General features: G+C 37.5%; 1 protein-coding gene across 2 annotated transcripts in view; it reads right to left on the bottom strand.

Annotated features, from left to right (window-relative positions):
- Positions 1 to 3047: 3047 nt before the first annotated feature.
- SLC7A2 (solute carrier family 7 member 2) overlaps positions 3048 to 15620 on the bottom strand; it is a 29414-nt gene continuing 16841 nt past the window's right edge. For both annotated transcript variants that reach the window (XM_009277400.2, XM_009277401.2), the window contains exons 8-12: positions 12504 to 12606; positions 11068 to 11273; positions 10592 to 10758; positions 9494 to 9602; positions 3048 to 8898 (exon numbers count right to left, since the gene is read on the bottom strand). In XM_009277400.2, the coding sequence (XP_009275675.1) occupies positions 8711 to 8898; positions 9494 to 9602; positions 10592 to 10758; positions 11068 to 11273; positions 12504 to 12606 (773 nt within the window). In that variant the 3' untranslated portion in view covers positions 3048 to 8710. The remainder of the gene's footprint in view (positions 8899 to 9493; positions 9603 to 10591; positions 10759 to 11067; positions 11274 to 12503; positions 12607 to 15620) is intronic.

Consider the following 15620-nt stretch of genomic DNA (forward strand, 5'->3'; position numbering starts at 1 on the left):
CCCGCGCTTCTTCGCTGAGGGAGGAAAGACCCGCGACGCCCCACTGGCGGGCCCGGCCGGGTGGGTGCCCGCTGCGGGTCGCGCCGCTCAGGGCACCTGCTGCGGCACTTCACCGCTCACGCGGGGAAGACTTCAGCTCCTTGTGTCTAGCCTGAACTCCTCTCTCTGCGGCTCCGTCTCCTCCACAGCTTCTCACCGGGCGGTTGAGGACAGCGACAGGTTCCCCCTGGCCATTGCTGCCCCAGGCAGCACAGGCCCAGCACACTCACACAGGACTCTGTGTTCGGAACAGCAACAGAGCGGCATCCCAAATAATCTCGACCTCAGGGACACCTGTGGAATTTTATTGCTTGAATTAGCTCATCGGTGACAGCAGCCCTTTGCCATACATGGCTTCGTGTGGTGCAAGCTGTTGGTTGCTTTTGGGCCTGTAGCCGGAGCTGTGGAGGGGAGCAAGGAGCAGAGCGAAGTGTGAGAGCTGTACAGGTTATATATCACAGATGACCCTACGGATGGACGTCCGGCACAGATTAGTGTTGGTCTAAGACAGCAAAAGTATATTTTTAAGTCAAACTGTTGCACTCATTCCAGCCTGCCACAGCAAAGAGATTCCCAAAAACCTACTCAGGAAAAGCTACCTCACAGTGGAAAAACAGAGGAAGTTATCTGTGTGTTGCTATTTGGGGCTCCATAGTCCATGACACAGTCTTCATGTATGATTGATGCCTGTGTGAAGCACATCGAGAAGCTGCAGGTATCTCTTCATTGCTAAGAGATGAACATGATAAAATTAACGTTTACTTTGTATGTTTATGCCCACACTGAGCTGTCAAAAGCCATTTCTTGAAATCTGAGGGTTTCCTTGGAGGAGAAGGGAGGGGAAAATATGACTAGAGGGGCCACAAAGGTAGATGCAGGGCAAGGTGAAGACGCTGGACTGGGAGGAGGAAAAATAATGGCTCTCAGCGGTCACAGACAGACCCCATAGTAGACAAGACCACAGTTCAGTGTGAATCAGGGTAAAGTAAATGGGGAATGGTGTGCCTGGCCACAGCTCCAGGGCCACAGTAGATGTGAGAGTAGAGCATTTACAGATCTTAAAGGAAGTCTAGGCTTTGTCTGCATCCATAAAAAAAAAATAGAAGGGATATACATAATGCTCCCCTGCTCTCATAAATACATACACATGCAGAGTTCAGAGACCTGCTTGCCTGAGCCTGCTCTGATACTTCACCCTGGGGTATCTGGTTAGCGGTAAAGCAGCCAGTAGGGCCCAGGTGTGGAGTAAGATGGTGAAATTCCATGATGTCTTTTTTATTCTACAGCACTATTACAGTTCTGCCTAGAACTTCTTAGGGGTTTTATGCAATGACTTGAGTATACATCAGCATATTCTAAACATTTTGTCCATTACCTGTAACAGATTAAGAAATACGTTATTTTTGTTGCTACATGGTATTTTAAAAGTCTAAGATTATTTCCCCTTTTAAACAGTTAGAATACCACCAAGTATTATATTCTGAAAAGGTTATCAGTCTTTGTTTTAAAGGAAACGAATCTCGGCGATAACTCAGAAAGAATGTGTAATACAAACTGCAAATTTGCATTGGAAATATTCACAGCTCCTGCTTCTGATGAAGAGTGGGTTTTTTTCTATCAATCATCTGCAAAACTGCTAGTTGCAATTCTTATGTGCCTTCCTAGGTCAAATTTCCCTTTTCCTCTCATACACAGGGTAGGTCAATGATCTAATAGTGACTGAGCTCCAAATATTAGCATATTTTGGAAAATACGGTAATAGGACTTGGAAATAACACTCAGACTGCATTAATTTTAAGACATATTTAAGCTGACATATACCTTTTTCCTATATAGATACACAATGAAGAAAGGAAGTGATTTTATGAATTTTAAGTTTCCTAGTTTTAAATAGATATGCACGAAAAACTAGTTACATTTTCATTTATAGTCATCAGAAGAACTAATGTAAACGTACATGTAATGACCCCAATTCTCCACATGAGTAACTGATAGTTTAAATACATCTTTTCAGGTCAATGCTTTAAATGTGATACTTGCAGAATGACGCCTGTCCTCATTTAAATCAGTGGCCATATTCCCACTGCTTCATGGGACCAAGATTTTCAAGATCAGTCTTAGTAAATATGTATGTACGATAAGGTGATTATTAACCATTTGAAAACTTTATAAGGAATTATATAAAAGAGTTGCAGTATAGCTCAGAAAAAACCCAAAGCCATAGCTACTCTTAAGTCTGTGAACAAAGATGACTACCCAAATGTCTTTAAAAACAAGTGCCAGATGATAAGCTTGCCCTGGGAGTGTGGTTCTCAGTGTCAAGGCTATTGTTATCCATTGCCTGGACTCACACTTTTATTCTCCTGATATACCCACAGTACTATTCAAAGTTGAGGAAGTTTTTGGTTGTGGGGTTTTTTTTCTGAAAAGGGAAAAAGGAGACAACAGTGAGTTTATCCATCCAATTCTGAGGCTGGATGCTGCCAGCACAAGGCTTGGTGCTTCAGAAAGTTGAGCACCATGAACGCCGAGGGCTACTCACTCCCTCTGGAAATCAAACCTAACATCATCTCTGGTTTGGCACTGTAAGACAAAATGCCCAAATCAAAGGGTGTTATTCTCTATTTCAGTGACTTCTTGAGTGCTTGGAAGCAAGTATGAAACAAACACTGCTACTATCCCCATCTCCAGACCACTGGAAAAAGAGAAGATTTAAACATAAAACATGGTTGTTTTTCCACCCTCTATAAGCAAGTATGAAACAAACACTGCTACTATCCCCATCTCCAGACCACTGGAAAAAGAGAAGATTTAAACATAAAACATGGTTGTTTTTCCGCCCTCTATAAAATCCATATGAGCTATCGTTATTTATTTTAAAAGAGTTATGATTTGTATAATGTCATGACATTAGATATCTGACACACTAATGGTTATCAAGTCACTATATTATTTTACTGTTTACTAAAACTGTAGTGGTGGTTCAAGTTAGAGCTGTTGTATGAAGTACATACAAGTGATACTCGGCTTTATTTAAAAAATACGGAACAAATGCACAATTGTTATCCCGTGAAGCACATTTTACAGTAAATGAAGAGCAATGTAATTTCCATCAGAATTTGGAACTAAGGTAACTACAAATATCACTGATTACAATTCTATTGTCAAAGTGAAAAAACAAGCACCATATTCTTAAATATAAGCATTTTTACATTCATAAAAATTCAAGACTTTTCATTTTGGTAGAGCACTTCAAAGAAATACAAATTTGTAGTTTAACTTGCATCATAATCATTCTATCTACATTTTAAATGCTCAGCAGCTTATAATACAGAAATAATCACTACAATGTACATATGAACAAAAGGAAAAGTTAAAATGGATATGAACACTAATGTTTTTTAAAATGATGCACACATAACTCTCTTTAAAGATATGTAAAGATACATAAAGATATGTATTTCATGCTTTACTTTCTGGTAACACAAAAGAAAAAAGCCCTCCTAAACATTAAAATCCTTTTATCCTTTGTCCTGACGCCAACTAAACTTCTACTTGTGAAGCTGGAGTTTACCTGGCACAAGGCTCAGTGAAAACATACAAAGACAATAGAATTTGTCCAACTGACAATAAAAATAATGATATATATACATAGCTCTTTGTAAGGCATGTCTATGCACAGAAATCCTTGGACTTAGCTAATGTTAAGGAGTTTGATTTCTAAAATCAAATGGAAAATGGATCAGGAGATAGTAAAGGCATTATATTTAGCTTTGGAAAGGTCCAACTATGAAAAATGCAGAGGTCCTCAAAACAGATACCAGAAAGAAATACTAAAGGTACAGGAAATAAAAAACAAAATACAAAGATCCTACACTATATGAAATACCACCTGCTCTTTCTGTAAAATATGTATTTGCCTAACACTGAGTAATGCCAGTGCTTTCAATGAGCATGCTGCAATCTGTACAAACTTCCTGGCAAGTCTTTGAAGAAGTAGGGCCCAAGAGCATTAAAAGGTGCTTTTATTTTCTTTTTTATGCAATTAAGTAACACATGCCAGCCATGATGTGAATTAAATTCCTACTGTACAAAATGCACCTCAATGTCAAAGGCATCACACCTGATTAAAAGGATTGCACAGTCCCACACCGATCTGCTGCACTGCCACGGGTTTCACCCAGGCTGTTCAGCTTTCAGTATTTCAGGATGCTTAGGGCACATCTGATGCTGGCACTTATTAAAACATCCATGAAAACAGTATGCCTTTTATTTCTTAAAAATATATATATCTTTGCATAATTTTTAGGGGAAAGGTGGCTAAACTTGTACATTTATCATCTAATAAAATGCAGAATATATATTTAAGCTCTACCAAGTTTTGCCTCTAAATTCATTGTATCATTTGAAGTTTCTGGATGGCACAGTTAAATTCATAAGTACATATGTAACCCTCTATCACTGCTATTGACATTTGTTACTGATAATTCTCTAACAGCAGGTAATATAAGTGGCTTTAACAAATGGTGACATAAACATAATATGACAGATTTCAGGAACCTAACCGGCATTTGTTGTGCAGGAAAAAGCATACTATTATTAACAGAATAGTTTTATTCAGGGTAACAGACAATGAAATCTAAGATACCTCATAAAAGTTCCTATTGCAGAATTAGGACTGGAATACCACAAGAAGATCTCTTTAGTTAACGCGAATTATACAGAAATGTTATCTTATCTCTCATCCCTCAGAACAAAAGGATTTATTTGTTCTCCCTTAAATATGCTTTGGCTTACTTTCTTAAATCCGACTAGATAAGAATAATTCCTCTATCTGGCACATCCAGAATGTACCAACGCAAATAAAGTTTTTGGAGGATTTTTTCTACAAAGGAAGAAAAAAAAACAATAAGCTACCTCCAATAATAGATATTTTGTATTAACACATACCATTATTATTTGCACAGAACAATTTACAATATCAACAACTATGTTAAAAAATAACGACAACAATTTAATTCCACTGGACTTGTGCTTTCAGCTGCTGCCTCAGCAAATACAGACACACAGCAAACGCGAGAACAAAATCAGGATTTGTTTCATACATGGCTCCTGTGTAAGGACTAGCACGGCTGTCCTTCACACGGCCTGCTCCTGCAAAGTCCCACTAAAGCATCTGGAATTTCAAGATTGCATATACAAATGCATAGCAAAATCAGCATAAATATCTTACTTCTGGCTTGTCGTGTTCTTACTCAGCCACTGACTAATAATGACTTTAACTATAAGTTAGTGTCCTCTAAGCTTTTGCAGTTGAAGTAACCGAGAATACCCGATGACTTTTCTTTAATTTCATGCTATATCTCATTAGTTAAGTGGATAGTTCCTGTGCTGCAGCTGCTCCCATCTCCCTTAGCAGCATTTGTACAGGCACATTCTTTTCATTTTATATAATTAATTTCTCTAACGAGGGGGGAGAAATATTCATATAAATGAAAGGGGAAACTGTCAATACACAAAGTGCTGACACATCCATTAGGTAAATGAGCTGGAAAATTTTTTTTCTCTATCTCCAGGAGCCTTAGCTAGCACCAGCTTTAGTCAGAAGTTTACTATATTGACAGTATCCCTTCAAAGGAAAATTCCAGTGCAGTATAGAAATTATTTTAATCAGTACATCAAAATCACTATAGGCTAATGTCAGACAGATGCAAACATATAGACAGGTGTGCACACATACATTCTATATGATGGCCTTGGGCGGGAATGGGATCTTCATTGCACATCACAGAACAGCAGCAGTTTGCATCTTGGGAGCCTGGCTCGCCTGCTCTGCGGCATCAGCAACCATAAAAAAAGTAAGTCTCTGCTTCCCACACACCGAGATGTGTAAGGAATTTTAAAAGAGCTGTGTTTCACTGTAGGCTTGTAAAGACGTCATGCAAAAGCTTTGCCTGAGCACTGCTGACTCGCTCCCACAGCAATGGCATTCTTTGCAGCTGAGGATTTAAGAGTACTGGGCAAGACAGGTTAAGAATGTCCTCTGAAAGTATAACCACTGAAGAAGCCATGCTCTTGACAGAGTTGCAGCTGATCAGGAAAAGCATCAGCTTCTCTATTTCAAATACTTGTGGGATTAAAAACAACAGAACACATTCATTTACTCAATTTTTTTGTTACTTATAAATAAAACCTTTGTTTTGATGTATCTAAGAATTACTATATTGGATTCCTTTCAAGAGCCCGGAAAGTCTTCAATTTCTAGTATTTCAAACAAGAACATATAGTTCTTTTGTCATTTTTGGCATAAAAATGGGCCCCAGTTGAGAAGTACAATTAAAATAGCAGATCCAACTGACATAGACAGCTCTTTCATTCACTGAATAGAGGTACTGAAAATTATCAGTAGGTCTAGGAACTGCCCTGAGAATTCCTATCCGTTCCTATCAACCAAATATTTACTTAGCATAGCATCTACTTGTATTAGTCTAATATGAGATTTGAGTCTTTCTTCAATGGCATTTGTAAAACGGTGATGAATTGTGGAAAGAAGTGGCTATAACTCATGATCAATTCTGGATGGATTCGGATATATTAAAAAACAGTATCACATTGCCACCTACCCCATAGTTTCTCCTCATCCTGTGTGTCCCATCCATTTTTAAGGACGACCAATCGCTAGGACAACAGCAGTCGCAGTTAGAGGATGTGTGTGCTGGAACCTCAGTTAAGAGCTGGCTGTTTCACCTATTGCATGCCTCTCATATTTTCGGATTGCTGCTCCTAATTCTGAGTAGCCAGTAGAGGACACTGGTGCAACAGCACACATCTATCCACTCGCTGCTTCCAGCACTGCAGGACCCTCTCCTCCCAGTTCAAGCTAAGAAAGGCTGAAAACCTCAGACCTGCTCCACGGTGGGATACCAGCCCATTGCAGGGTTCCCTGTCAAGAAGCACTTCTCCTTCTGCCCTTCAACATTTAGGCACGCTACTCTCTTACAACAACAGAAGTCGTTTTAAGATTAAAAAGTGTGAACCTATTGCTGTGAAAAAGAACAAGACAGAGACAGAAGCAGCTTAACTAGTTTCTTTTTTTTTTCTTTTTTTTTTTTTTGTGAAATTCCAGCTATTATAAAAAGTAAGGTGCTTTTCACTGTCAACCAACATAGCTCTCACAGGATCTAAAGTTTTTATACCTAACAACAGATTAATACCAATAATTAGTACCGGCAACAGATTGCAACTCTCCATGACAAAGTCCAAGACAGTTCTTACTTTAGGGAAGTTATTTTTATAAATGCATTCTTGCAAAATAACTTCAAATTGTGGAATCCTTCATGGGACTTGAGCCCACTACTTGCTGAGAAGAAGTGTTAAAATATCTGGGTGCCTTTGACAGGTAACATGACTTTTATGTCGAAAGAAGAACAGTTTTGATTTTCACTAGCTTTGAAATAATTGTTCACCCAGCACTACTGCAACAATTTGGTTCTTTACATAAATTAGCATTTGGACAGCCTACGCACATGAATGGATTTGTGGATGTAAGCTTGGCTCACGAAAAACTGCTGTGCTAACATATGTTTAAGGCTTAGTGAAGTGCTGAAATACTGTTTTGACGAGGATTTTTTCCAAAGCCTGGGCCTCTGTGTTTTCAACCTCCCCTTCCATCTGAAAAGAAGGCTGGGATTTTGTGCATTAATTTTTCCAAGGAGAAGCAATGTGTAGCAACTAATCTCAGAAGTATCAGCTCTGGCACGTGACAAAGGAGAAGAATGTATAGGGAGAATAAATGAGTAGTAAGGAGGAAAACTTGATGACTGCTGTATGTAAGTACCAAATTATGTAGTCAGGGATAAAATCCTGGCCCTTCTGAAATCAAAATCACAATACTTGCTAAATCACATACGAATGTCACTGTCAATACTGTGACCAACAGATTATTTCCCAGATGCTTTTGCAGAAAACAACATAGCTCCTCTTGGGAGTATTATTTTACACACACAGCATCTCTAAAAGGAAAGGAATTCACATAAGTAGAAATCTTGAATACTATTTAGAGGGACTAAAAGCCTTTGAAGTATCTTTACTGTTTGAGTTCTCCATGACTACTGATTAGTAAAGGTAAGCAATTATTTCTTTTTATATAAATACATGATCCTCTACTTTTTGCAAAGTATTAGATCTGTACAATTACCATTCATTTCACAAATACTTCCCAGGCCTGTCTGCAATTTATCTCCTGGGAGAGTTACTTCTGTAGAAAGAAGAGAGCTATTAGATTGTGACCAAAACACGTAACAGAGATAAGGAGAAGGTACAAAAGGCACTTGTGTTCACAATGCAGTGTGAAATATTCAGAACTTCTTGCAGGTAGTTCTAAAATTCTTCATATTTTGTGATTGCCAGTGATTTTGGATGACAGTTCAAACAATGCATCCAAATTTTTGCTTGCCAAAGGGTACTTCTCGTTTGTTTTTTAATTTAAATATTAATCTCCACGCTGTCAGTTCTGAAACGATGAAGATGGATTAGCAGCTTGTCCAAAATATCAGCCAGGCCTTGTAGTAAACACTTTCAAGAGGGACAATGTTGGCAGAAAGCTTTTGAAATTTCAGTCCGCAAGTAAAATGTCAATTAAAGGTTTAAGTGACTTGTATGTTTGCATAGATTAACATTCACTTGTCCTCTCATGTGCAAGAAATTGATCACTTTCATTTGCATTTTCAGGTTCATCCACTTCTTCCACAGGGTTCTTTTCTTGCAACCCACTATTTTCTGAACAAGAATCGTCATCTCCATCGCTACGATGACCTTCAAGACTGTGTCTGATGCCATAAGCAAAGTAAATGAGGAAGCCTTCCAAAAGGGAAAAAAAAGTTAATAGGGTTTTCAGGTAAGTAGTGCATTAAAAAGTAGTTAGTTATTACTCTCTGGCTGAACATAATTTCCAAAACAAGTTTCTTCTTCAGGTATCTGAATCAGAGCTCATGCTTCAGCTCTTCCCTGTTTCTATGGAAATTCCAGTGCATCATTTTTGTGTAATTAAATGCTCTAATAGGTCATGGAAACTACTATCTCTAATTTATGTCTAGATGGAATTAATACAATTTTCCATATCTTAAAGGAGAATGACTCATATGCTGGGAAGAAACCTGTTACAAACAGGTCTCTGCACAATTTTAGCTATACTTATTAAGAAAAAAAATTGTGGCTTATTGGAATTAGTCCTATAACTTTGATTCTTCCTATTACCTCAAAACTGTATTTACAATGTTGACTGCATATAGATACCCCTTCTGAGGCATGCTCTTGTTTTGATCAGAAATATCAGCTGACTTTTATTAAAACACAGACTTTTTTTCAAGTATTTAAAGGAAGAGAAGCAAATGTTCTAAGATGGGATTCCTGAGTCCTAATGCAAGAGGTGACTGAAATGAACAGAAGTACCTACCAAGTGCCATCCAGAAGCTAAATCTGATCCAAGTGTCTCCACTTAATTGTACCATCAAGTAAATATTTACGAGGATACTGAATGATGGCAAAAATGGCAATAGTGGAACCTAAAAGGAAATACTTAATACGTTTGTATTAAATATAATTTCTTGCACGTCACACTTCAGTTATACAACACAAACTAGACATGACACATCTAATCACGAAAAAAGAATTTAATTTTTTTTTATTGGAATATAGTGAAATTTTGTTTTCCACTGGGTTTAACCACCAGTTTTGACATATCTTAAACTTTTAAAATATGTTATGTTTAATATATATTCTCTAAGGCTGTGTAGAAAAACTTTCTAGTTTGTGCTGAACATATACTAATGAATTCCTGAATCTACAGCTGAAAAATATTATATATTTATATATATCTCTTCTTTCTGAAATGTCCCCCCAACTCCACCAGATTCCTTGACCTTCATCACTATACTTCATTATTTCCATTAAATACTCCATTAAATAACTGATCTTAGAAGATAAGTGAAAGCTCAAAATGAAAGGATTATCTCCTGGGAGGTACAAACTGTATTGTGGTCCAAAGCATTGCACACAACGCAGACAAGTGACTGTACACTAATCAGTTTTTGAATCGTTTTCCAGTTTCTAAGTGCTTAAATTGAGGTCTAAAATTACTTGGGTCTCAGTAAGGTGCACTTTGAGGATGCGCCTAAAGGAATACCTAGAAGATCTGTGTTGCCAGATCCACTAGTTGTAATAGCAGCTATTACTGCTGCTATTACTAGTTGTAATACCAACACCAGTGGTACAGCCATTTTCTGCAGCCATGCTCCTATGCATGTCACACATTCAATCTGTGGGCAATGAAACCCTGTCTCTAGTCCTGAGAAGATCTGGGCTGCACATGCTGACGATTCAGCCGTGAGCATCCGCTACCCTTACCTTCACCAAAAAACCTGCAATAGTGGCAGTGCAGTAATGAAAGACTGCCTGAAAAAGGACCATCTCTCTCTTTCTCTGCCTCTCTCCCACTTGCTAGAATCCATCCAAACCTCTCATTAGAGAATAACATAGAGAATATGTTATTCACCATAAAGGCCACTTTCTGCTGGTTCTGAGGCTGCCTTTGGATGAGGAGAACGGTAACTATGAAGGACGCCACCAACACAGCAAGAAGGCCGATACTCCAGGGCTCCAAGTTAGCAATGAAATGAATCCCGTAAGTAGTGAGGACACTCAAGCCGCAAACCAAGAAAGCTGTGTGAAAAACAAAATGATGGAAATGGGAAAGAGGTCACTTAATCTCTGCATTGAAGAGGATGTGACTTTTAAGGAGAATGATAGCAGGTCTTCAGTATGAAATGTTATCATGAAAATGTGTAGTTGAAGGAAAGTATAGTAGACTACAGATTAGATCCATGAAGAAGCACAAAAGCATTCTGCAGAATGACACGTTAATTATGACTGAAAGAAGGCATGTTATCACTGGATTTTTTATCTTGTCTTTAATAAAATTCCATTATTTATCTTAATGCATTATATGAGTTTGGACAGCTGAATACTTACCTAAGAGACCTACTAAAAAGTTAACGGTAGTTGCAGTCTGCTCGGTAGGTAAACTGGATGGATTAATCAGGGCCTGAAGACTGAAGTGATTCTCTTGTATCATATTTATCTGTGATTCACTTACTGCAGATTCCCTTTCAGATGCAGCCAAAGCTGCTTTTTCTGGAGAATATTTTGGTTGCTCGTAGGTTAAACTGGGTTGGTACCTATGTATAGAACAAACAGGATAATAAAAAAATTAAGCTTACTTTTGGACTTGAAGCAATATGACTCTAGGAATGTATTTAAATACTAAATTCTTTGCAGTAGAGATTTAGAATTTCCCAATTCATAAACTGCACTGCAACAGCATATATTAGTCACTATCATATATAAACAAACTATGGCAACTCCCTTTTTTGCTGGGTTTGGGGATTTTTTGGGCAGTTTTTTAAGCTACGTGACTGCACCGATGGGTCAGATAAATGATCTGTACACTCGTACAAAAAGAGGGGGCAGGGTCTGCTAGTCAATGGCAGGGAAAGGGTAGGGGAGCTTCTTTTGGCAGTGGCAAGTTCATTCCGACTTACTTCCCGTACTGTAAGAGGCCTACTAACTGGCATAAACTGAAATTTTACATCTGCTTTGTTAGACTTTAAGTGTTTTTTTAAAAGCACATATGTTAAATAAGTCACTATGGGATAAAACAGTCTCTTTTAAAGTGTAAATTATTGCAACATTGAATTTGAGCTGAATTTAAGCTGTTATACTTTTCAAAGTTAATTACTTAGCCTTAAGTAATAAAGACTGACTTTTTAAGTTAAAAAGAGTAATACATAATAAAGTGAGCTGTTGCTACCAATATATCGATATTATTCCGTAGCTTTACAAACAGAACAGATACCAGAGTTTTACTGACAAGTGTTTATAATCTTACTCATTGAGACAGAATATTTGTACTCTCTTCTAGGGCTGCCACATCTTGAAACACTTGTCTGGCCTTACGTTTCTGATTAGGGTAATACAAAGCAATTATTTGAACTTGTTCATCCTGTGAACTACCTAGAACATCTACACCTTTCACATATAGCCCCCACAATGTAATAGGCCTGATGTACAGCATAGATTGTAGTCATATCAAAGTATCATTCATTGAATTTTGGACACAAGCTTGCATCTAGTACCTTTGGGACTAATGCTTGGACCAATGCATCTTCTGGAAAATAAAAGGTGTCTACATTTCACATGAAGCTTTGACCTGACTAACTGCTATACTGATATGACAATATATCAGTGTGTTCTCTGATGGGTCACTGCTTCTTAGTAATTATTTATATGCATACAGCAAATTTTTAAACATTTAGCTATCTAGCAAAAAACATACACTGTAAATGTCACTTCTGTTTATATACTGGCCAACACAACACACCAGAATGGAAAGGGTGGTTTTGACTCACCTAAGAATGAGGACACAGGTTGCCACGAGTGAATAAGCAAGAAGTGTACCAATAGACATCATATCCACTAAAGCCTTTAGGTCAAACAGAAATGCCATTATAGCTAAAAAAAAGAAAAGAAAATGCAAGATTTGTATGGGGCTGACATATTAAGAGCTAAGATTTTAAAATCTGTCTGCAGTGTAACTTTACATTGTTTTACTGACAGCAGTATGAGTGAAATCATGGTAATCCTTAAAAACACATTTTTGAAGTCATCGCCAACATTCCCAAACCCAATTCCCTACAGTTGGGAATCTCATTCATACAGATATGCACTGATGAGCTGTACAGTCATGCTGCATAATCAAGCGATTTGTATTGGACTTACTTGGACATAAGTATTTGCACATATGGCTTGTTGAATTGGGGCCACATTAAAAATACATTTTTATAGAATAAGGTTCAAATCCTGCAACAGAATCTCACCACAGCTGAGAGGGTGGCTCCCACTGCAGAACTGGGGAACAATGATCCGACCCAGTAAGTCACTGGTATGTAAAATTTCTGCTGAGCTGAGAAAGAGCTCTATGTAAAAAGGACTTTCAGGAGTTGTCTCAAATAAAATAGTTTTGTGGGGTTTTTTAAATTGATTACCTTACTAAAAAAAAGTTAAGTTCATGTGGCCTTCAGGGAAGGCCAGCAAAATCTCACAACAATTAATAATCTTAAGATCACTGAAATCAGAGGCAGAAGCTTCATGATGCTGAGAGTAATTATGGCAGTTTTTGTGTTTACAAAAGCTAATGCCACATTCTTTTGGAGATTCTGGAACGTCTTTTTTTGTCTATGCTGCTTGCACACAGACACACATAGCTCATAATGAAATTAGCACAAGCCATCACTAAATGAAAGGCTAATGCTAATTGATTTGAAATATATGTGGTCAAAGAACCTCTTAAAATCTTTGTATTTTATTAACATTATTGAGATGCAGAAAGAATCTAACAATACTTAATCTTTTGAATCACCAGTAATCTCAACATCAAAAGAAACTATTAAACGTAGCCTTTATACACTGTATGTATATGCACACACACATTTTTCTATATTCAGAAATACTTGTATATAATGTTTATGTTATGTGTTTGTTAATATATTTGTAGACAGGTGTATAAGTGCACAAACACACAAACACACAGCCCCCTGGTTTTTGATCCTGAAGGAGAAAGCAAAATGTGATTTTCTGAAAACAAGACTGCTGTGTTACAGAAGTTGTATTTCATCTGTGCATCTCCTTTTCCAATGAAGGAAGGAAGACCATCCTGTTTTCTTTAATGACGGTGGATGTTCCTAAATCCAAGAAGTCATTTACGGGGTAGATTTCTGAATACCTCACTGCTTTGCATGCTCAAAAGAGCATAGGTAAGCAAAGCTGAGGAAGAGCAGAACCTACTATAACCTCATGTACAGTAGCTATATTTAATTTTTAATCCTAGCTTTGAAAGGCTACTTTGTAGCCCAGAATATTCTTTTACATTAAAACCAAACTGAAAAATGCCTCTACATTTCTGACTAAGAGAAAAAAAGACACAGTATTGCTTTTCCACCTCTCTTAATTCTACTCCAATTGTAGGAAACAACAGTAGATAAATTTATGGTGAAGAAACCTTGGACTGACACCAAAACATTTTGCCATGTGGAGCATTTCACAATCGCAGTTACCACATGTGAAAAGGTAAGTCACAGTAATAACATGTGACAATTGCCTCAGCTGTAGTCTTGACCTGGTAACTTCAATTAAGAGGCCAAACATCTAATCTCCCTAACATTTCTTAAAGCTATGAAACTATCCATGCTACAAATGAATAGAAATGTCAGATAATAGAAACTGTTGCATACATCTGTAACTATTCTGGCAAAACTATTTATGACCACAAGTTACCAAATATGCATCTTCTTAAAAATAGAAGAAGGAATTACTCCTTCCCCAGCAGTAGATAAAGCTGTCTTCAGGTGAGTTGCTGACACACCAAATTCCCCAAACCATCTAAAAGCAGTCCAAGTGACAGCTGCTGCATAGCTATAGTCAGGGCTATATGACTATATCAATCAGTTTACCAGCTGGGTAATAAAGTTTTCTTACTCCTTATCATTACTGTGATTTCAGAGAAAGATGTTCATTTCATCCCACATAACTGCACTTCCAAATTATTATAGGGGAACATGTCAATGTCATAAATTCAAAGAATATAAAGTCAAAATAATAAAAGTAATTCTAAGCAATTTATTTGTACTCTGACCAAAGAAAAGGGAACTGATAATAATGCTTCATGTGGGAACTATCCGGACAATGACTGTGCCTTCCCACGTTGCTACCAAGTACATGGCGCGAGCCGTTCCAGTCTTGTGGCATCTGTGGATGACCCTGACTATAAATAATAATATTTTAGTCTCAGTTCTGAACCTCTTATTTGATAGCAATTTTAGCCAGGGTTGCTAAGTGTTATAAGGCAGGTATTTCATATTTGAATTACTTTTAAGACTTATTTATTTGCCTTTGTGTTAAATACTTCTAGAGCTTCCAGTTTTCCTGGGTAATTAGACATCCCACTGAAATGGCAATGAAATTTGGGCACAACTACGTGTACCTCTGCAAGAAGTATGGACAAAAGTGAAACAGTTGTATGTTAAAAATTTCTCTTTGTGAAACATTAAGAGTTGGCAACAGCTCCCAAAATGCTGCTTTGCTAAAATATATGTGGGCTTGTATGTGCAGACATATATGTGCATACACACATAACCCCCCAACACACATACATACCCCTCAACCACAATTTGGTAAGCCTATACAAAAACAGAATCCTTTTTCTTTAGAAGAAAATTTAAAAATCTTTGTATTTTACACAAAAGTTGATCCTGCTGCAAATGTAGAAATTTCTTCTCATGTCTCAATAAAAAACGTGACAGTTATTTCCCCCCCTTATAGATGTGATCTGTAGGTGTATAGGTGTACATCAGACAAGGAAACCCTGTAAGTAGAGCATCAGCCTAAGGGACCCAGGTTAAGTAACAAGCTTATTCACAATACAAGAAGGCAATATTTAAAAAAAAAAAAAAAAAAAAATTTAGAATTGT

This window comes from Aptenodytes forsteri, unplaced genomic scaffold (genome assembly GCF_000699145.1).
Source record: "Aptenodytes forsteri isolate BGI_AS27 unplaced genomic scaffold, ASM69914v1 Scaffold65, whole genome shotgun sequence".
Classification (NCBI taxonomy): Eukaryota; Metazoa; Chordata; class Aves; order Sphenisciformes; family Spheniscidae; genus Aptenodytes; species Aptenodytes forsteri.